At 37.7% G+C, this 24,416-nt stretch overlaps 1 protein-coding gene across 7 annotated transcripts in view; it reads right to left on the bottom strand.

Annotated features, from left to right (window-relative positions):
• The window catches only part of tjp2a (tight junction protein 2a (zona occludens 2)), a 73,007-nt gene extending 51,267 nt beyond the window's left edge, over nt 1-21,740 (bottom strand). For 2 of the 7 annotated variants that reach the window (XM_088319606.1, XM_088319609.1), the window contains exons 1-2: nt 10,019-10,523; nt 3,748-3,871 (exon numbers count right to left, since the gene is read on the bottom strand). In XM_088319606.1, coding sequence (XP_088175732.1) covers nt 3,748-3,871; nt 10,019-10,125 — 231 coding nt within the window. In that variant the 5' untranslated portion in view covers nt 10,126-10,523. Of the gene's footprint in view, nt 1-3,747; nt 3,872-10,018; nt 10,524-21,582 lie in introns of those variants that run through there. The other 5 variants (XM_088319604.1, XM_088319607.1, XM_088319605.1 and 2 more) reach the window with 3 other exon arrangements.
• Nucleotides 21,741-24,416: the final 2,676 nt, after the last annotated feature.

The raw sequence follows: 24,416 nt of genomic DNA, 5'->3' as shown, positions 1-24,416 counted from the left end.
TCTGCACCGCTTATCCTCAGTAGGGTTGCGGGGGTGCTGGAGCCCATCTCAGCTATCTTGGAGCAGTGGGCAGGGGACACCCTGAACTGTTTGCCAGCCAGTCGCAAGACACACAGAGACAGACAACTCACTCGCTCATTCACACCTAGGGTCCATTTGCACTGGCCGATTAACCTGACACGCATGTTTTTGGAATGTGGGAGGAAACCGAAAACTCCACACAGGAAAGTTTAATCTCACAACTTCAGTACTGTGCGGCACACGCCCTAACCACTGCACCGCCGTTCTGCCAACCAGTTATCAGTATCACCTAATATTTACTATGTGTTTCCAATTACATCCGCTGTATTTTCCGCTATAAAACGTGCACCGGATTATAAAGCGCACTTACAAGTTTCTGGCCAATTTAGGGTTTTTAGGTGTCCTTTATGGTCCAGAAAATAGGGCACAGTATAGTACACACCCACACACCCACGCAACAAATGTGTCCTTTTGGAGCAGAGTTAAATTTAGATTTTGGTCACTCACGTCACAACATCAAAGAGAACGAGAACAATCATCCAAGCTTTCAGCCTGGATCAGACAAACCCTGACAAAAACAAAGCCATTGAATAAAATAACACAATGGTATATGTGGATTGGGGAAACAGCTATGTGAAAAATGCAAATATACTATGTATGATACAAAGACGTATCTAGTTGGGGGAAGGAGGAATTTTGTGTGTAGCTGCCCCACAATTACCCATTTGTTACACAGTATGTGTTAGTGATTCATTACTTAAGTATTCAGCACAAGGCTACACAAGGAAAACATAACAAATACATTCTTGTTAGTGTTTCCCCATCAACAATTCACTATGCAGCAGCCTTTACAATTAATCCACTCTAACGAACATTGTCTACTTTGTCCTAAAAAGTAATTACCATAGTCAGCTCGTTAAGATAAAGAGGTGCCCAGAAGAGGCATGTCTCTGGTTATTTATGTAATTACATGAACAAAAAAACACAAACTAATATATGATGTATTATGACAATAAGTGTAGGAAATACATAAACCCTTACTCCTAAATCTGAACAGCTAAGAAGGTGGGTTTGTCAATTTTCAGACCAATTTGAAGAACACTATACAGATGCTCCCTACTTACGAGCATTGGTAAATTTTTTGGGGCATGTCGAAAAATATCCGGACATTGTTGTAAGATTTTGTATTGTGTGCACCTTTATCAGAGTAGAGGACAGTACTGTAGTGCTTCTTCCCGCCGCGTGGCACTGTGAGAGGTCACCCAGCATCCACCCCGAAGAAGAAATCCGGCTTCTACTTCCTAGTTTGTGTGTATACACACTGCACTGTATCTCTAGCGCGCTAACAACTTTGACGTTTTTATTGTTTAATATCTCGTGTATCCATTCGATATGGCTGGTGTAAAACTTAATGCAGTTGAGAAAATGGTTGGATCGCTTTTTTCGTCCACTTTTTACCACGGAGGAGGAAGTCGCCTAAATCTTCCAAAATTAAGTTAAACTTAACTTTATTTATCTTTATTGTCAAGTTTATTTGTGACCCCCTTAATTATAGGAAGTCTCAAAGGGCTTCACAGACAACTGAATGTCAACACCTAATATGTAGCTTTGCTTTTCAGTACTATGCTTTATTGTTCAGCCTGCTTTGTAACGTTGTAGAGCATGTTATTTTATTAAACGTTTACTTTTCAGTTTCAAAACAATACAGGCTACTTATACAAGCCTTAAACATACATTCCATACAAAATATAGCACTGAAGCAACTTACGAACAAATTCAACTTATGAATGATCGTCCAGAACCTTTCTCGTTCGTAAGTAGGGCAGCGTCTGTACATCAGAGGCCGGGAACCTTTTTGACCCAAAAGCCATAATGGAAAAATATTGAGATTTTTTTTTTTTCAGAGGGAGCCATAGCATGTATGGCAAGGCATATTTCAGCAAAACTGCCAAACTTTATCTGCAGACAAAATCAAAATTTTCAGTGCATTTTATTTCACAGTTTGACGATGATTTGATAGAATTAATGAAATAGGCTCTGGCACTGTTCTTGTTTTTCATATCAACAAGTGTACGACTTTAAACTTGTCTCCCTCCCACATTGACTTAAGATCGTTGAGGCTCATGGTTTTTTTGTTATCATAAAGTGTCTCAACAGTGAACATACATTATTTAAAGAACTTCCATATAAAGGCTTCCTTGGCGACGTACAACCAAAACGGGATTCGTTGGTGTGAAACATGGACTGTAAACTGTAGTGGGAAGTGTTCTCTTTATATTATCAGATTTTTAACGCTACTGATGACATTTTCACAAGTACAATTTATCTCCGAGCCATATGTACTCATGAAAAGAGCCATAGGTACCCGATCCTTGCTATTGTCTATTCTCAAATACCCCACCACGGTAAAACTTTGTATGGTAACGCATACCTATTATTACTCTCACTCTCTCAAGTTTGGAGTGTGGTAAATCCTTGTTAAATAAAAAAGTAATCGGATAATAATGACAATTTTGTGTCAAAGAAGTTGGGGACGCACGTTGATTTGACACTATGCGTCCCCAGCAAAAATGATGCGTCTAGGGCGCAGGGACGTAGGCAAACAAGAACACTGATTAAGTCTTTAGTTTCAATGACAATCCCGATTGTCAACGGGATAAGACCATGCAACTTAGGATGGTAGTGATCGGTGTACCCGTCTTCATTCTCTTTTTTTTAATGTTCCCAAGGTTTGTTACCATGGTTAACATGATTAGTTTTTTTCTTTAGCATCGCTGCTTGGTTTGGACTCAAAGCCTAAAAATACAGTACAAATAATACAGTATTGTATCGCCAACTCACAAACTCTACGAACTACAAGAGATTCTGAACTGAATGAAGAAGGAGAAAGGCATTGTGGGCGGCAGTTCAGTCATACTATATCTGTATTTTCAGTTTAGAAAAACAAGGAGAGATCGCACATACCCAATGTAAATTTGGCAAGGTATTTTACGTACTGTACACATCAAACCACCGTTTTTGACGCGCAGGTAGAGGAGAAGCATACAAAACTGTTTAGCAAATCAGAATGCAGAACACAACGCACCATGCAAATCAATGATGTAGCAGAACACTGAAAAGTGAGCCGTGTTGTAGCGAAGGTTCATTGTACAGAGATGAATGATAGACAGAAAATCCAGCTACAGAAGCCTCAAGTGAATTAGTTGATTTCTCCAGGATATTTGCATTTTATTTTCTGCTCCCAAAGAAAAAAAAATGCCACAGTGGTATCCATTCGTGTATATAGTGTTAGTTGAATCATACGCAGCAATGGAGCACACTTTTGAAGCGAGGAGCAAACTAGCATGGTACTTTGTTGATTTTGGTGAGTGACATGAATGAAATCATCCTTCAAGTCAAAAGTTAAATGCAGAAGCAGCATAATTGCATAAGGAAGTTATGGTTATGCATCCCTACCCCTAATTGGATTGCGTGCAAACATCATATATACAGTTATTCCCCTAAGTACATATTCATCCGTCGAGGCTATTAATTGAGAAAATCTGTAAGGAACAGAGGAATACTATTTTTATCAGTCAATATAATATGATGAAAGTACTGCAATTTGGCGGTAACTAAACACACTATATTGACCAGAATGCCATTTTCAACAATTTCCCTTCAAGACCAGACAAGCCTAATTTTGAATCACTCTATGGGCATTGTACCCCATTGTGTTTAACGTACCATCATAATAGCCGAGAAGCTACGTGAGGAGAGGCGACGAAGGTACAAGTAATGAGCTTCTCGGGTCCAGCAGAACTTGCGGTTGGACCGAAAAAGAGCAGTCTGTTCAGATCCAGGCTGGTCCCTGTAAAGAAATGTTTTTTAAAAAAAATTAATTTTCTTACAAATAAAATACAAATGTAAAATTTAACACAACTCAGAGAACCAGTCAGAATAAACGACCAATTACGGCTGCACAATTTTGGGAAAAAACCCAATTGCTATTTTTCAAACCATTATTGCAATTTCGATGCGATTTTCAATTTTAAAAGAAAGGTGCATTTTCTGTGCTAGTTTTGTTATTTTTGTGTTTATTTAACGCTTGGATGCATGACCTACCGGTACATGCAAAAAATCTTACATGCGTGGTGTCGTAAATTAGTGGGCGGAAAGAAAATACATCAAAATATTAACGGCATTATGTCATAAACATGTTTTATGAGGAATATCTGGAATATGATATTATTTATTTGGGGTATTTTCTTATTCTACTTATGTGTCCAAAAGTTAATACGAGTGATGCTTTAACCCACCGGCGGGCCAGCGGGCTGTTGAGAAGCAAAGGCGTGTCTGTATGATGTCACCAGTCTCTGGTCCTATTGGAGTCTCCAAATGGACACTTTTGGAAACGCCTAGACATACCCTTAGAAAAATGTGTAAAATACTCGATATTGCTTAGTCCTTCAGATTGTGATTAACTTTGACCAGGACCAGGTAAGGCTTCTTGCTAATGCCCCAGCTGTTTTCCAGCCAAGATGCCCATGCTACATTCATTTTCAAGTCAAGTCAAGTCACATTTATTTGTATATTTTGGATCGCCGTCTATAAATCCTTGTAAAAAAAACGGTGTCATGCGATTCCAAACTCTCACTATGTCACATTGCAATGTTAGATTTCAGTTCATAGTTCAAATCATCTAATGTAGGGGAAATCTGTCTGATCATCTTAGATGTCTATGTTTATCATACAAATCATAGGTTAAGGAAATGAAATAAAAACCATTAGAATATATAAAAATGTGATATGCATTTCAAGTACCGTAAATTCCGGACTATAAGCCGCTACTTTTTCCCCAAACTTTCAACCCTGCGGCTTATTCAGTGATGCGGCCAATTTATGTAATTTTTCTAATGGCCGCCAGCGACGCTGAGGACCAAAGGCAAGATTTAGACTGATGGAATATATGCGCCGAGGAAGACTGCAACTTCTGGGCTTGACTAGCGGCAAGAAATTTTTCACCAAAACTGGGCGCATGCGAAAGGCAACTTTTTCGCAAGTCTGCCAGTGGATCCTGAGAGCGTGGGGCAGCATAAAAAAATCCACTATCACCAACGGGTTGTGAAAAGCCGTGATGGAGAGGAGGGCACACCAGCGACAGTGACCGCGCGAGTGAGGCTGCGGGAGCGTGGGACAACGTCTATATGACACGGTTTCTTTCCAACACTGAGGAAGACGACTTTGATGGCTTCAGTTGTAAGGAGGAGGATGATGACGGTTTACCGTGATTTTTACAAGTACGGTATGTTTTTTTAACAGACCCGTTTACTGTGTTGCGAGCGTGTTGCTACCATTAACTGCCCTGTCAGGCACTGTTTGGGATAAAAGTTATATTATTATTATTATTAAAGCTTTGAAAACTCTCTCGGTGAACCGTCTTTCTTTGTAAATATGTGTAACCCATGTATAATATGAATTTGCACCTGTATATTTTTGTAATGTATTTATTTGAGACACTTATTCTGATATGTTTTGTGAATTAAAAAATAGGGGCGGAGCAAACGCGGGCTGACGGGAAGTGCAGTAAAGGTGAGTGAGACCTGTTGTCACAGCGGACAATAGTGGATATATATTTTTCCCACCCTTACCTTTGGAAATATAGACTTTTTTCCTTGGATTACTTTCAACAGGTACCCGGACTCTATCTTTTCCGTTCATTTTGCCGGCTGTGATTTTTGGACTGTGTACTTCAATGAAGGACATTTAGTTTCAACCGCGCGACTTGAAGTCGGGTCTGGATAAATTTAATGTTTGTGTTACAATTTTTTAACGTGGGCGCATGCGGCTTATATACAGGTGCGGCTTGTGTATGTACGAAATCGGTTTTCCTCTGAAAATGTGGTGGGTGCGGCTCATAATCAGGAGCGCTCTATAGTCCAGAATTTACGGTACTTTTCTTAATATAAAGTGGCCCAGTCAAAACAAAACACTTGTTGTTCTAATTATATAATTATACTTAAAATAATGTATTTGGCTAACATAGAAAGTTACCTGTATACTACAGTGCTCTTCAACCAAAAGTATGTTTGTTGGTCAGAGGTCACTTTTTGCAACTAAAGTCTATATATTTGTACTGAAGCTCAGATATGTGCCACTGATCAAAATTGCAAAACATACTAGTATTTTCTGGACTATAAGTCAAAGTTGTTTTCATAGCATACTTATACTTTGGTGTGACCTGAATGTGAAATTAACACATTATTATATTATTGAGTTTTAAATTCTTACTCCCGGAATATAATTTCACATGTTATTTTCATACTAAATTGCAAAAGGCGCTGTAGGCCTGTGTTGATAATTTTAACCTTGACCGCGACATAGAAGCATAAGGAGGAAACAGTTTATCGTCTTTCTCCGGAGTTCGGGGAGTTGTTTGTTTACCGTTAAAATGACACAGATTCATTGGATTTATTGATTTGGAGTGAAGCTGATAGTTTGGAAAGCATGTTCTATATGATAGTTATCTGAATTACTCTAAATATGTTACGTCACTACTGACATCACTAGGCATGTCAATCGGGGGTTTTTAAGGGTTATTGATCTATCTTCGTTATTCATTATCCATTATCCATTATCGGTCAGTTCATAATACGCTACAAAGCCTAGGAGCCGGGACACTTACTCTCAGCCAAAAGGCCAAGCTAAGGTCCTAGCCCTAAAGCCTTGCTGCATGTCAATCATGTAATGTATTTGTACACAGTACATTTATTTAGCCTGAATGTTCTCTTATCTTTATCTTTAATTGCCTTTCAAGATCACATGTATACTTTTGGTGTTGGATTTTATCAAATAAATATCCATCAAAATTGCGACTTATACTCCAGGTGGGACTTGTAAGACGAAAGTATGGTACATGCAATGGGAATCAAACCAGAGTACTGAGGGTGAGAGCGCCAACACTTGACCACAAACCAGGGGCAAAGATTACAAAATGGCATTTGAAGTCATCACATTATCACACCTTTTTTACTCATGGTGCTACAACCCTAATTTGCACAGTGCATTCTAATAGGTGAATCAGTCTCTCCACTTCGTCACCTGTGCATCAATAACCTAATATTTTAATTTGTATGCATACGTAAAAGAGTTTGTATAGTATTTGTTTAAAGACTCTATTTTCTCTATTCTTTAACATTAGTTTATGAAGAAGTGGAGAGACTGCTTAACCTATCAGAATGCACTGTGCAAGTCAATGTTCCTGGCATCGCGGGTAAAAACAGTGCGACAATGAGATACAGTGTAATGCCTTATCATTTGAAAATTGTACCGCTGTTTGTCTTGTAAAGTGTCTGCACTCTCACCATTACATTGCGTGTAATGCTTTGTAATTTAGACCAGCAATGTTTATCGATTGAATCATTCATTGCACATTAATTCTCATATACCCCATCACGGTAAAACTTTGTGTGGTAACGCGTACTTATTATTAGGCTACTCTCACCGCCGCCATTTGAGTTTTATTTCTGTTGTATACAATAACTTTAGCCAGCAATTGGAATGATCAATCATTGCACAAGTACCATAAAACCTTGCGTAGTAACGTATACGTACAAATACTGTAAGCATTTCCAATCCTATCTGCCGTATTCTGAAATTTACAAGGCACACTTCCCAGACAAATTGGGGTTTTTAGGTGCAACTTTATAATCGGGATAATATAATATTTATAAATATACAGTTTAGAATATGGTAATACTAATTAAATAAAATAAAAATGATGTGTTGCTCTCCTAAATAATAATTGCCGTGGCAGCTTTCTTGGTATATTGAAGATGCATGTCTTTGTACACATATTAAAATGTTACAGCATACAAAAATGTTTAAAGCTATAAGGCTTTCTCTCTTAGAAACATTCAGGTAAGTAATGTTTAAGCAATTGTTAGCAAAAGCGATCAATGTATATGGGGTTTTGGGGTTTTTAAGGGTTATTGATCTATCTTCGTTATTCATTATCCATTATCCGTTATCGGTCAGTTCATAATACGCTACAAAGCCTAGGAGCCGGGACACTTACTCTCAGCCAAAAGGCCAAGCTAAGGTCCTAGCCCTAAAGCCTTGCTGCGATCATTGCGAATGCACCGTTCCCGGAGGTACTGCAATACCGGGCCGATGCGTGGAGTGGACAGAGCAAGCTCATAGTACACAAATCCAGAACCACAGTTGACATGATTCTGTTTAAAAATACCCACTGTTGCAAGCTTCAAAGAACATATCAAGTGTTCAGCCCCTTTTAAAAGGAATACTGACACTTACAACAAAAGATGTACTGTGTAGTAGTGACAAATAATTTAGATACTTAAAAGTAATCTGTTGCCTAACACGTCCAAACTAGTATGATCCCATTCAAGTAGAAAGTGGGGTGATCAGATTTCTCATGTTATCCAAGAATGATTTGTGACACATATGGCAGCAATGCATTGTGGGTGAGGCAAGCATAACGCATGACAGGACCTGCTCCTCAGCCACAGAGGTTTGCCAAAATATGAGGAATGGTTAGATACACGTAGCTACTGCATGAATTCACAATCGAACTCCAGCATACTGTTTTAAAAAAAAGTCATCTTATGTTGTTGGTGTCTTCTTCCTGAATGGTGCTGAATTTGTGGAGGGCTATATGACGTTATTAGATTATTTAGGACTTTGATAAGATAGATGATTATCTAAAATAATAAAATAATATTGTTGGAACATGCTGAATGCACAATGCAATAAAAAAAGTTCCCACTAGTGCAAGATCATTTAGAATAAGATAAAGTAACACAGTGCAAAAATTATAAGGGTAATAAAATAAATAATAAAATGTGAACACACACACGAATAAAGAATTAATCGAACCATTAGGTCATTCCTATTTTTTTTAGCCAATTTAAGCATCGTAAACACATTTACAGATGGTCACTGTGATCATTTTATAAGACCTTGCAGAGCGTTAATGCAGGCATGTTAGAGGTATAGCCCGTGTAATAAACTTGGTAGTACAGTAGCATTAAAAAGGTGGAGAGTTGGTAGATGTTAAGTTTTAAGTTTTGGTAGACACTCAAAATAAGGAGATAAGATATCATAGATTTTTTAACAGGGACAGAAACCTTCACCTTTTTAAAGGCCCTACTCTGAGCCTGTTTTTATAATCTTCTATGTTCCAAAAGCAGATTTGCCATAAAGGGGGTGGTTGCCAGAGAACAGCAACATGATTGGCCAATAGCCAACGGTGTAATAGTCAATTCAACTAACAACAGTGGGCAATATTAGCCAAAATAACAAAGTGGAATCCAATGAAATTACATTTTCATGTGTCCAATATTAAAAACAAAATAACCATATAAGTAGATATAAAAACAATAAGGTATGTTTACAAAAAACTTGTTGATATGATTTTAGAAGTCTGTCTTTTTGCCCATTAGTTACTGAAAAGGTTGTTTTTTTTCAAAGTTGTATATTGTATATCCAGATAGATACTTTCTATTATAATTTAAAAAAAAAAAAAACAGACTCTTATTGAGTTCATTTCTAATATAATTGAGTATTTTGGGGTATGTCTGGCTATGGCGATTATTAGCATTGTTAACTGTCATATTACACTAGCTTCTATGCCATAATCTGGCAGCTAATGCTACCAATGAAGAGTAAGCAGTTTAGAACAGGTCTTAAATCAAGTCAACAACAACGTCTGAATTTGTGACTTGAATAGTACTGAGGGATGGGAATATTATTTGTTTGTAAAGCATTGCTTTCGACTGAATAAACAAAAAAGGTTAAAATATTTTTTAATCCTAGCTTTTTGACTTTAGGTGCATAGTTTCAGTTGTAAATCCGGAATAGCAATTCTCTGTAGTAGATGAATAAATATAATAATAATAATAATAATATAATATATAAATGCAGATCATTTCAGATCATTTCATTTCATGAAGATATGCTACAGCATACACAATTAACTCAAAGTACTTTAACTCACCCAGGAGGTCTCCACAGTTTCCTCCCCGGTGGAAGAAGTTCTCGTTTGTTAAGGGGTACAATCCCCATTGCCGCTTGCATGATCGTAATGAACTTCTTAAACTTCATCTTCTAAACCACCTACAATGTAGACTGCATCATGGATTGGCAGTGTCCCTTTTTCTAACGAAGACCAGAATCATCTCGACATGCTTTTTCAGCTTCTTCTCCATTACAAAGACTTTAAACTCCTTTTCCGCTTCAACACAAAGCCAGTCTGTGGCCAAGAACAGCAAAACGGTGTTGTGGCGGTAGCGTGACTACTACGAGTGCCGTCCCCAACCGCACAGTCCGACAGATGTCCTTTTGGCTTCTCCCAGTGATGAAGGATCAAAGGAAAACAAACAGCCACGTTTCTGCCAGGCGGTGGGCAGGCCGAGAGAGGATGACAGCACGTCACTCTTACATAATTGTGGAGCTTCTCTGAATATTAGACTAATGAAAACACGGCTTCTGCCATCAGAGCGGCTGCTGCCGTAGGGATAACTGTGGAATTAAGCCCTTGACAGATCATGCATGCTCCCCGCCCCCTTCTCCTATAATCCCTCAACCGGGCTAAGTCTTCTCACCATTTATACCCAGACTGAACCCTAGTACCTCACACTCATAGTCTCAAACACGCACGCACACATTCACTCCTCAGGTTGGGCTAACTCAGTATGGTGGGTTAACTCAGGACAGAACTTAATCTTCAAGTTCCGGAATTGTTCTTGCAAATTTAAATGTACAGAGAATTACATGAGCACGCAGAACACATTTTAAGCGCATCTGTACGAGTTTGAGAACCTAATCCCGATTCTTTTGTTGATAAATCATTTATTTTCAATATGTAACAGGGCTTCTTTTGAACAGGCCCATTTTAAATTATCATATTACATTATATTACCATATTTTCCAACCCCCCCATAATAGTCTTTCGTGATATTTTTGATAATATATAAGTCACACTGGACTATTATGCGAATGAAGTTAGGGCTACAGTAAGGCCTAGGCGTTGCACAATACGATGTTTTGATGACAGAAGCTCCTACCATGCTTTAACCAAAAAATTCTCGAGTCCCTCTGCTCCTTCGGTTTTTGAAAGTGCCTAGCTAGGCTTTGGCCAATGAGACCATGCTAACAATAAAGGGATGACTTACTACAGTTAATTCGTTTTAGTTTGTAAACCAGAATGTGTGAGACATTTAGGCTGTTTTGTCCCCAAAATCGTTTTGCTGGGGGAGTTTATTTTATTGTTTGTATTTTTATTTTTTTACATGTTTGTGCACAAACACAAAAAATACGCTGTATATCTGAAGTAGTTTTTAGTGGCAAAATGGTCGATATTAAATTTTTTTGAATCATGTCAAACTAATCCGGTAATCCATGTCTCTACTCTACCTATTTTAATCAAAATGTTTGTGGGCTTTCTTATGCATCATATTTAGAAGGGGGGCGTCCCTTTGAGACGAGTCTTGCATGGTCTGAGCGAAGACAGGCTGATATCCTGACCCTTAGAGGGATGTAGTTATTAACATATAATTGCAATGTCATGTACATCTATACTTTTCATGTCGTCAGAAATTGTATAAGAGGCACACTGTTGCATTAGGAAGCAGGTTTCGGAAATTGGGGGAATCGGTACTTGGTCAATCCCCTTCTAAAATTAATCTTTTCCCCCAATCTCAAAGGTTTGAGAAGTTCGACCACTGTCTTTTGCTGAGAAGTCTAGTAATATTTTTGTTTTGGTTTCGAAATAACTACAGTAATTCATTTGCCACTAAAATAAAAGCCATCAATTTATAGACATCATAAATTCATAGACAATCTTCCATATACTATGATATCACAAGATTGGAAATGCCAAGGTGTGGGTTACATGATAAGAATTTAAAAGAACAAAAATTGGGATTGGCAACAATCCAGATCTGCAGGTCTCACTTTTTAAAACATTATGGACTTGTGATTGGTCAGGAAACTATATTGTGTAATTTACAGTTTGTCAAATCATTGCCTGATAAAAGCAAAAGATCGATCCAGATATCACGGAGCCTTTACATTAACAAACACCAATGTGGTAAGTTCAACCCATCATACACCAAATATGTGATCAGTGTACCCTGAAAGAAGTGATTTAGACAAATAACATCCACTTATTTTGTCGTGTCTATAGCAACCTGCGGCCTGGATTTATATTCCACAGGCTTGGGTGTCATGATGCCATGAGAGTTATAAGAAATCCTTGAACATTCCCATATAACAGGCACAGCAGGGAGTTGGAAGATAATGAGCAGCTATTTTTAAAAATGTTGGGTAACAAGAGCACAAAAGGAATACATAGAGGCAAATATACAGTCGTAACAAATTTGCCAAGATGGATACAGCGTTAGGGTGTTTTCAAATGACGTAAGGAGAAACACATGCCTCCTTGATGGCAATTATCCTTAAGAAAAATAAATTAGTTTTTGTCACATTTATTTTCTATGCGTATCTTGAGATAATTTCTATTAACATATGCAATCTTCACTAAATGATAAATAATGTGAAAGGCATTGAGTATTGAACAGCAAATGTCAGTACGAACAGAAAAAAAAAACACTGCATGTCTAATGTCAATATTTAGCATAATGTGTTTAGTAAACCAGCTGCAAGTAAGCCCGAGGACTGGAGCAACTGAAGCGAACTTGCAGCAAGATGATGATGTGTTGCCTCAAGAAAAAAAAGTTGTTTGTGGTTATATGTAGAATGTGTCAGAAGGAGGCAGTAAACACTAAATTGTAGATGCACAAAAATACACATAAATACATTGCATTTTTAATCAAATATGTTCCATTTTGAAAGCCTTTTTTTCGGGGTATTCTTTTTTTATAGCATGAATTTAGTAATAGCCCTGATTGACAATAGACACCAATGCTTTAGGGTAAAAAAATAATATTAATATCTAAAGATGCCCAGGCCGTCATCATGTGGTACAGCGTTTCTCAACCTTTTTCAATAAAAAATTTTCCAGCCAACTATCCAACAACTTAATGTTTTCTTTTTCTTTTTTGTTGATCCTAACTGTCATTGCACTTCATTTCATTGCACTATTGGTACGATGCACTAATCTTTTCCACCCAAAAACCTGCACTATTATTATAACTTAGTCCAGTCTCTAAGAACAACATTGTAAATATTTTTTTCTGCCAAATACTATAAAGCAGGGGTCTCCTACATGAAAATAGCTCATTAGTGCGGGGTCATTGTGATTTACTAGTAAAATGATTTATTTTTTAGTGGTTGACTGAGTCCTTTAACCCTAGTTCCAATAGACCAAGGATCTCCTATATGGACCTGTTCTGAAAATAGGTCACCAGTGCCAGGTCATTTCGGTTTTCATGTAAAATCATTCTTTTAAGAGGTTGGCTGAGTCTTTTTAACCCAAACTTCCAACAATTAGCCTGGTAGTACGCAACAGAGTAACAGCATAGTAATAACACGATAAGTTGTTATTTTAGAAGTGCATATCAAAGTGGGCTTTAAAAAGGTTGAAGACCTCTGCAATTGATCTTTTCAATTGTCTGTAAACATTTGGATGTATCCGGTGGGCGGGGTTTAGCCAGGAGGTAAAAGAATATTTGCACTGGTTAGGAAAAACAGGAAAAGAACATAATAACGCTTTTGTAGCTGCTAGTTGTCGCAAATACGAACGGGCATGCGTTGCAAACAATCGTTAAGGGCACAACTCTTGTTTCTCTGATAAGGAGTGTCCGCTGGGATCCTGTAAAGATTTAATATTCAAAGTGTTTATTGTTAAATGAACAGTAAAGAACCACAATTCCCTGCACAATTAAATTCTTACTTTGCTGTCCACACAGTTTCCAGCTTAATAAATCTAAGAAACTATACACATGTATACATAAAAGAATACTTTGAACATCAAAACATAAAAATATAAGATTAACTCAAGATGAGTTAAGGTAATAAGATAAAACACAGTGGAAAGTGACTGTAGTGCAAACATATTTCAAGTATAGTCCCGTTAAAGTGCAAAACTTTAATTTATGATCACTAACATTTTTTCTTGGATTCAGGCACACACAAACACACAACATGATGTCAACTGGCAGCTACGAAAGCGTTCCTTTCTTGTGTTTTCTATACAGCGCAAGTATTATTTGTCCTCCAGCTTTGAAAAAGGTCTATAATTAACCTGGTAATAAGATAAAAGAAATAACATAGCATGAAATTATGTTTTATTTTAATTTCAAAAGTGCATATCAATACTCTGTGCTCTTTGCGCTAAGAAGTAGAAAAAAAGGAGCTCTCAGCCTAAGGAAGGTTGGAGACCCATGCAGTAGAGGGAAATGAGGTGCTGATATTTTGAATTGATCCTAAAATTTAGGATTTTTTTCTTTTACCCCAGTTTGAAAATCACTGATTGAGTATTTCTGCTATTCATTGACAATAAAAGGGTTGCTGTAGTATTTTCTGTGAGTGTAATCTTGATGCTTTTACATAAGCATTTTGTTACTCTGTCAAAACAGACTAATACTACAGCCAAAAGCCATTATGCAATCACTACAAGGAATGCACGTGCAAGCCAGAGGGAGTGAAATATGGCACTAGAATACTTCTGATACGATAGTTGTGTTCAGACACCGGGTCATCTCGTAAATGTGCAACCTTAAGTGAAAATATACCTTAATAGAATTTTACTGCGTGGATGATAGAATGTATTACAGAGTAACAATCTGCAGGAAAAAGGTTGTGTCACAGTTGAAAGTTTCCTTTGTGAAGAAAAAAACAAAATGTTACAGATGATGACCGAGAGCACATCAAGGACTTAAAAACGGGGAGCCAGCTGACGCTTCCCTCCCAAATAACAGCCACACTAACAAGATGCAACAAAGCAAGGTCAAAAGTCCCACAATTCTAGACTTCCAACTAAGTAACAGTCCTTGCAAGTGTTTTTCTCAAAGTAATACGTCAAGTTCTGCGATCATTCGTTTTTTTTTTATACGTACGTTCCCAATATTTTTCCCAAATGTTAACAAGGGAAGAAATATCCCAACATTGTTAAATTTGGACTTTTGCACAAAAAACAACACGCAAAATGTCGCATCATTTTATTTGGCCCACGAGAGCTTAAAATCTCTGAGTGTCTAAAAATAGACCGGTTAAAAGCATGCTTTGACCAAAATCTAATGCCTGTCGACGACAATAGCTACGAAGTGACGGCTCAGCGCCACTACACCTCAGTATTTCCATTAGGGCATTTGGGAAAATAAATTTAATTGCGATTTTTCAGACCAGTATTACAATTTCGATGCAATTTTTGATTTTAAGATAAAAGTGCATTTTCCGCGCTAGTTTTCCATTTTGTGAGTGCTTAATCATATTTCTTTAACCTTAAGAAAACAGTGCCCTATTCCGGAGAGCTTTGTAAGGTTTACTGTCTCCTCACACGAGGTTGTGTGTGGCATCGCATGCTTCTAGCAAATTTTGACTCGCCTTTATTGGCTAGTGCCGTTAAAACTTGCCTCTGATTGGCCAGCACAATTAAAACCCAAACTGTGACTATTCTGGTTGGCCAAACACTCCATCACTCACAAACAAGAAACTATAAATCCTTGAAAAAAAAACACTATCTTGTGATGACACAATTGCACTACATCACATCAATGATCCTATAAAATGTCCAAGAAGATTTTGTCATTTGGTTTTACAGTGATACCTCTGCAAAATTTCCCCATACGAAATAGAGGAAAGGCACTACATTCATTCATCAGCCTTCTAAAAGCATCAAAGTTATCCCTAAAAAGCTAAAACACACATTCCTGCTCACCAAAAATGCATTCAAATCGTAATACAACATAAAAATACAATAATAAGCTAAATAAGATTATATCAAAAGGACTTTAGAGCGCAGTCTTTAGTGGTAACGTCTGGAAATTCTAGCTCATATATTGGGCACAATATTTCCTTATATCTCAAACTTGTCTTAGCTTGAGTAGCTCATAAGGAGCATCATCACTGTATTTAATTTATAACTTATACTGTATATGTGTAGTGACATATATTTAATGAAAATTGTATTGTTTGTGACATTTGAATGACTTTTGAATGAAAATTTAATCCATTCTGAGTTACTTCACATGCAGTAGCCTAGATGGTAAGGCGCCCGCTTTGAGACTGGGATGTTCGGGTTCGCGCCCCGGCCGAGTCATTCCTAAGACTTAAAAAGTGGTCGGCGGCGCCCTCTCTTGGCTGCGGCTGCATCGGGTCAGGTGCAATCGACATTTCGTTCTGTGTACATTGTTACACAGAATGACAATACAAGGAAATTATTATTATTATTATTATTATGTAGGAGTAGTTAGATGTGTTTTACAAAACAATTACATGTATTTACATTTGTAAATTACATTAGGCTCTTTGAGGACAGCCTCTACACTGATCTGGCCCTCGATGAAAATAAGTTTGACACCCCTTTTCCTAAGAGAAACTGGTCAAGTAAAAATGCTGTCTGAAGAAACCAAAGAATCCACATGTAACAGTATTTGAAAGAAATATGGCATCACTGACTTTATTGACCCCTGAAATTCATGTTACGGCATTTGTACTAGTAGTTGATTTAACAATGGTGTACAGCACACTTGCTGTAATTTAGAAATCTTTGATTACCAGTACATGCAAGAATGCCAGCGGTGGTCAAACATGTAAAACAGTTACAGACAATTTACTTTACGATCAAAAATTTGCCCCAAATTTTTTTTAATTCATCCTTGTGCTTTTCAGCACTCTTTTTTGTTGAACTACCGTATTTTCCGCACTATAAGGCGCACCGTGTTATAAGGGGCACCTTTAATGAATGATATATTTTTAAACTTTTTCCATACATAAGGCGCACCCCATTATAAGGCGCTATAAGTGCATGCTGGTTTAAGATCAGGTAATTGAGTGGCCCACTGCACGACCATGGCAGGATGTGTAATTGTAATCCTGTGCAGTCCTTCGAGACATTTTTGTGATTAAGGGCGTCATAAATAAATGTGACTTAACTTAACTTGGCTACAGTAGAGGATGTAGTTACGTTATGCAACTGTTAGATGGTGCCGCGCTAAAGGGAATGTCAACAAAACAGTCAAATAGGTCAGTCAAACTTTATTAATAGACAACACACAAGCTTTCCACAACTCCATTCACTCCCAAAATGAATAAACAGCCGTTTTATTATTTTCTCTGAGGTAAAGCATTTTCGTGACACATCTTTGAACAACAGCAAGGCATAACGTTTTACTTTTCCTCCATTTAGTCAACACGCAAAAAAACATCTGATATTGTTATGGTAAATTAAACGTTAGTGCAATCGCAATATAGTGACACTCGTAATGTGCAAAAACAACAAGTGCAAAACAATAAAGCAATAACATAATAACTGTAAAATGTAAAACGTAAACACACACCAAGTAGGACCGCCTCTGAATACTTTAATGTTAAGGTCCCGTGCCAGCGCTGTTGCCTTCATTCGAATAATTATTGTACTGACACTTCTACTTGCTGCTCTTTGTTCAACAACCCACTGTTCAAGTGTGTCTTCTAACTGTGGACATCTCGCTTTATTGCCACAGAAACTTTGTTTAATCTTCCTTACTTGGCCATTGATTCATTAATGTTGAACTCTCTCGCTGCTGCTCTATTCATGTGTTCTACTGCGTGACTGATCGCCTTGAGTTTAAACTCAGCGTTGTGTGTCTCTTAATAGGAGCCATTTCAGGGTCTTTATACAAACGCGCTAATAAAAGAGAATCGTTGTTTAATATTTCCCAGTATGCACAGCGCACTTCTTCTACGCGAAAAATGGAGTCGGTGGCTGCTTACCGTAAGTTGCGAGACCTTGTAATTCAATATTGATCAATATATAAGGCGCACTGGATTATAGGGCGCATAGTCAGCTTTTTTTTTTTTTTAAATCAGATTTTATGTGCGCCTTTTAGTGCGGAAAATACCGTACACTATGCAGCAATGTCTTGTGGTCAAATAATACATGCTGTCCCTTTAAGGAATGGTAGTGCCTACTAGAAGGTAGGTATCTATTTGATATTTGACATCTAAGAAACTCAAATGAGAAATGCTCAATTGACATGAAATAAACACAAAATTAAGTGAACTATTTTGACAGGTTAAAAAGGGAATCTTTTTAAAATATAATTAAACATTCACATTTTAGTGAATGAGTGTCAATGACTACATAAGTGCTGGCTATCATTATGTTTCTGAAAATATTTTTAGTATCCAAAGTTTCTGGTTTGATGGAAATCATTAAAAGTGATAGTGTGAATGATTTAGCGCCTCCAAGGGGTAAAAAATGTAAATAAAAAAACTACTTATTTAAATATTGAGCAAATTACCGTATTTTCCGCACTATAGGGCGCACCGGGTTATAGGGCGCACCCCCCAAAAATAGTTTTTGGTCCTATATCTTCCATAGATAAGGCGCACCGGATTATAAGGCGCTACAATGGGAACGTCGACAAAACAGTCAGATGATTCATTCAAACTGATTACCCCCTTAACATTCCCAAAGCTTGCAAAGAAGCAAATACGTGTCGTAGACACGTACGGATGCGGTGTCCGTACGATGTCATTCAAATGCATCATTTCAAATATCATTCGGAAGGTTAAAGTCTTGGGATTCAAGAAATGCCAACCATTCCTTAGTTTCTATTTTCTTTTTCGCTCGCAACTTTACTGTGCATATGACAATAAACACTTGGAATTGAGTTTAATTCACTCAACTCATCACAGCAACATCAAGATTGATCTAAAACAAGATACCGGGAAAATAAAAAGCCGCATAGCTCACCTAAGTTCTCACGTTCAATAATGATACGCAATCATGGTCTTCTTACAACCATGAGTGTAGAAAATCCAGAAGAGTAAAATGTTTACAAATACAGACTAATGAAACATGTTTCTTTATGGCGTAGTTTAGCAAGCTTGCTATTCAGTCATGTTTTTCGGCCAATTGCAGGGTTTGTTTTGGCCCTCTAGCCTATCCGAGGCTCCGAATAACTTCAGCCAATAGCGATCGATTTAACGGATGATTGACACATCTTTTTCGGCCAATTGCAGGGTTTGTTTTGGCCCTCTAGCCAATGCGAGGCTCCGAATAACTTCAGCCAATAGCGATCGATTTAACGGATGATTGACACATCTTTTTCGGCCAATTGCAGGGTTTGTTTTCGCCCTCTAGCCAATCCGAGGCTCCGAATAACTTCAGCCAATAGCGATCGATTTGACTGATGATTGACACATCTTTTTCGGACAATTGCAGGGTTTGTTTCGGCCCTCTAGCCTATCCGAGGCTCCGAATAACTTTAGCCAATAGCGATCGATTCAAATGATGATTGACACATTGGTTAGCCAATGAAACGCCGGTATATAAATTCCAGCATACACCGCGGACTAGATAGATAGATAGTTAGATAGATACTTTATTCATCCCCGAAGGGAAATTCACTTTTCCAGCAGCATCCCTAAGCTGAGAACAATCGAAAATAACTACTCCACGTTCGGGGGAAAATCGAGTCGGCGTAAGTTGCGAGACCTTGCGATTTAATATTGAGCCATATATAAGGCGCACTGTATTATAAAGCGTATGGTCAGCTTTTGAAAAAATTTTAAGACTTTTAGGTGCGCCTTATAGAGCGGAAAATACTGTACATTAACTATGATATCACATGCATATTTAAAACACCCACAGGTCGAGAAATTTGCATCTATTTCTCATAACAAGAGCCTCTCCTAAAGGGAGCTAAAACAATTATCCGGCATCTTGTTGATACGGGTACCCAAAAATCTCAATACGGCTAGGTAAAATAAAAGAGACGTAAATTGGTGTTTTTAGGTCACTTAAGGTGCCTTCCTTGCCTCGCTTTGCTTTTGTTGGTTTTCCATTATGATAAAGTACCTAGCAATTATCCGGCATCTCTGGCACGTCCGTTTTTCGTACCAACTTTGTCGAGGTTCCAAAACACGGCCCCAAGGAATAAAAACGTCACGTGGGTCCTAACGACCACTGATTTGTCAGAAAGTATCTTCCCGGAGACATGATCCGAAACAAATGGCCACCATTGTGTTTCGGCTTATTATCTATCCCCCAAATTTTTTTTGAATTGTAGCTCCACGCAACTCTGCAATTGGCAAGGTGCAGTCGAAGAATCAATCTAGCGGGAGGCAGACGGAACAAAATTGAAATGGCTCCAACTGCTGGATATTAAGCTATGGGCTAAACTAACGTCCATAGCTAATTTTAGCATGTGTGCTCATTTATGGTAAACCATTAAATAACACATAACTTTTAAACGTGTATGTGTTGCAATGTAGCATTAACAATTTTCCGTGGCCATTAGTAGATTACTGGTCTCACTTCACATATTAAATAAGTCAATTTAAAATCTGTCCTTTCATTAAAAAACAAAAAACATTCGAGTTTGTGATTGTTTATATAAGATAACATTTGCTAATATAACGTGACAATATAGCAGGGTTTTTTCAACCTTTTGGAGCAGAGGCACACTTTTTTTGTAAAATTTCAAAGCACACCGTCTGTTGACAATGTTTGAAAGTCCATTTCCAGGACCAGTTTTTATTTAAGCTTGAAATTGTGAGGTCTCTAAAATTAGATTGCAAAGTTTTGCTTCATTTCGGTTCATGATTTTACAGTCATTTTTGATTTTACTAGATTTTAAACCCACTTCTCATGTTTCTCAACATTTTTATCTTGTTTTTCTAGATTTATAATTAGAGAAATAACAAAAAAATGTAAATGATATAAATGTAACTGCCAGGGCAACAAACATTTTTTACTGTATTGTACCTTTTCTTTTAGTTAACAACTATGTCAGCAACATTATGTGCAAGATCTTTGACTGAATCAGGTTTGCACTGGAATCTTATTTGACATTTAGTTGACTTAGTTGACAATACTTGAAGTGAGCAAAAATTTAACAGTTTTTTTTTGTGGGGGTGGGAGAGTTAGTAAAAGGATTTTTTTAAAATCAGTGTAGTCAATTATGTACAAAATGTTTTCTTGGATCCATTTCTTTTATTATTCATTGTGACCATATTTTCTTTTTATTTTATCACCACCTGGAGCCACTTAAACATACACACTGTCCCTTTAAGCCAGGTGTCTATTTTATAAGGTTTAAGGGTACGTATGTAAAAATGTCATACCCGTTTGCATTTGGTCTCAGTGTGTGGTATCGATATAGATGACTACGTAAGTGCAAGGTATCAGTTTATTTCTGAAAAAGAAATGTCGAGACCGTAGAATCCTTAACTAATGGACGCTTAAAAAAAACACAGGGTCACAAACCTGGGAGACTCACCACAAGGGTTAAATATTTTATAGGAAAAACATTACCAAGTGAAAGCCAAGAGTTACCAATTAGACTTTGAAAACCGACATAATCGAAGTTAGACATGCGCAATGAGCGGGTCAAAGTCCAAATTTGTCAGCAAAAAACCCACACATAGTCCACACAAAAAAACACATACCTTGTAACCTTTTTCCTTTGCTTTCCTACTTGTCACCAGATAAGTTTATTCCGAAATTCAGTGGTTAATAACCAATAATTTGGAAGATATAACCGTTAAAAGGACACGTTTACTTTGTTGTTTCAGTCCAAGCGCTCCATTTCCTGTTTCTTGCAGGTATGTGGGCGGGGCTTAGTAGCAGGCAGGTGCTTGTTTGCCGAGAAGGGCGCGGAGGGATATTACGTGATGAGTCATTCAAACCTGGCAAATAACATGGAATCAACTAAACATCTTCAGCGCGAGTTTCGTTAACTTTTAACTTTTGGATTTAGGCTTTACCAAAGCTCAAAAATGTTTAAAATTAGATTTAGCATAGCTGGTTGAATTTGGAATGGTCTGACTGTCTTAGCTCAGGAGTAGGCAAACGTTTGCCTGTGGGCCAGATCAGACCCTGTAACAGATTCTTATCTGGCCAGCAAGACAAAGCGGCATCACGTCATGCGCTGACCTGCACTTTTAAAATAAAAGTCAAGGACACGCTATTTAAGGCAATACAATAACTGGATTTCTTAGCCTCAGTCCCTTTTTGAACCCTCATAATAACAACATTTTATCTTTGCTTTCAAGCGAAGGTGGTGATATGGTTTTTGTTTAGGACATGGGTGTAGAACAGGTGGCATGCGGGCCGGATCAGACCCGGTAATGGATTGAATCCGGCCCACGGGACAACGCTCAGAGAAGCTCAAGAGAAAAACGAGCTGCAGGTTGAAATATGTCCACTTAATGTTGCCAAAGCTAGGTGCCTCTCACAAGGAGGAGGTTGTATTCTCTCTCTCTCTCTCTCTCTCTCTCTCTCTCTCTCTCTCTCTCTCTCTCTCTCTCTCTTCTTACTCTTTTCTCTCACTTTCTATTTCTCTCTCTTAATCTCTTTTTTGTTCCTCTTTGTCTCTTTCTCTTTTGGCATCTTTTTACCTTCTTTTGCTTTCTCTTCCTTTGTTCCTTTTCTCTCTTTCTCTCTCTCTCTCTTGCTTTCCCCTTATCTCTCTCTCTTCCTGCCCTTTCCTTTCAATCTCTATCTCTCTCTCTCTTTTACTCTCTCTGTCTCTCTTAAACTCTTTCTTTGTTCCTCTTTGTCTCTTTCTCTCTCAGTGTCTTTTTACCTTCTTTTTGCTCTCTCTTCCTTTTTTCCTTTTCTCTTTCTCTCTCTCTTTTGCTTTCCTCTTCTCTTTTTGTCTCCCCTTTTCTCTCCTTTACTCTTTCTTTCTTTCTCTCTTTCTATTTCTCCTTGGATATCTTTCTTTCTCTTGTTCTTCCTCTCTCACAATTTCTCTTTTTAGTTCTTTTGTTTCTCACGTTCCCTCTATTTTCTCTCACTCTCTTTCAGACTTTCACTCTTGCCTTGTCCCACACCTTCTCATTTTCTTTCTCTTATTCTTTCTGTCTTTTTTTCTTTCTCTCTAATCTACTGGTCCGGCCCCCGAGATATTATTTTTTTCTATCGTGTGGCCCCCCAGTTAAAACGCCCGTGGTTTAGGATATAAGCTCATTGTGTATTCCTTCATGTATATATATATATATATATATATATATATATATATATATATATATATACCCCGCGACCCTACTGAGGATAAGCGGCGCAGATAATGGATCGATGGATGAATATATTGGTACAGTATCTGTTTGTTTGTTTGTGTGTCCGCCGTCCACACGAGAAAATGGGAAAGGAGGTCATATATGACCACCATCTTTCACAGGTAGTCAGGTAGATTACCCTCATTGTCATTTTGTGGACTCATTTTTTTCTCTAGAAATCTATTCCACTCTCTCTGGCCAGAATGACATTAAAAATCAACACTATCTTTTACAGGCAGTCAGGTAGGTTGGCCGAGATGTGAAGACTGCCCAAAGAAAAACAGACTCAGTGCTTTTGGTTCAGTTGAACCAGCACTTTTGGGTTGGGTTATATGTGAAAAACTGCCACGGAAAGTCGACTCAGAACTTTAGGTTTTGCTGACTCAGTTTTTTTTTCAGGACCAGAACAACATTCATTTTGAAATCAATGTCTTGCAGACAGTTAGAAGGGTTGACCTATATGTAAAAAAAAATGCTCACACAAATCTACTCAGTACTCTTGGTTTTGATGACTCTGCATTCTTTTCCAGAAAAACATTCCACTCTCCCAGGCCGTAACAACATTGGAAATCAACACCCTCTTTCTTAAGCAATCAGGTAGGTTCCTCCAAATGTGAAAACTACCCAAAAAATCTGACTCTGCATTTTCAGTTTTGCTGACTCAGCAGCTCTCCTAGAGAGAAATTCTACTCTCTCGGGCCAGAACAAGTTTGGCCAGGATCACAATATTTTACAAGCAATCAGGTAGGTCACTCTAGAGGTGAATAACTTCGCCAAATGGGAAATGCCACCCAAAAATGGTTTTGCGTCTCAAACCAATTAAAATCAGCAAAACTATGTGCAAGATTTTCTACTTTGATTCATCTTGTATTTTGTTTTTGTATTACATTACAATTTTAAATAGCTTCTTCACACAAAATAAGTTATTTAATAGATCACTACCTCATGAGTAATTATTATATAAAAAGAAAAAGTAATCTGCTGCCACCTGCTTATACTTATGAATATTGCAGTTACTCAGCTGATCAGTGGAAGAAAGCAAAGATACTAAGCAGTGGGAAGGTTGTTGTTTTTTTCGCGAAGATAACATTTTAAAATTTCCTGCAGCAGGCTGGTTGAAAAACACTCGTGTAAGCAGTGTGTTGTGAACGTTGTACACGAAGACAAAAGGTCTGTTTTGTTGCCGGTATGTGGAACTTCCTTCTGGTTCTGACTACAAT

The sequence above is a fragment of the Urocampus carinirostris genome, chromosome 16, assembly GCF_059441175.1.
Source record: "Urocampus carinirostris isolate Australia breed hairy pipefish chromosome 16, RoL_Ucar_1.0, whole genome shotgun sequence".
NCBI lineage: Eukaryota > Metazoa > Chordata > Actinopteri > Syngnathiformes > Syngnathidae > Urocampus > Urocampus carinirostris.
This window is presented reverse-complemented; position numbering and strand designations above follow the sequence as displayed.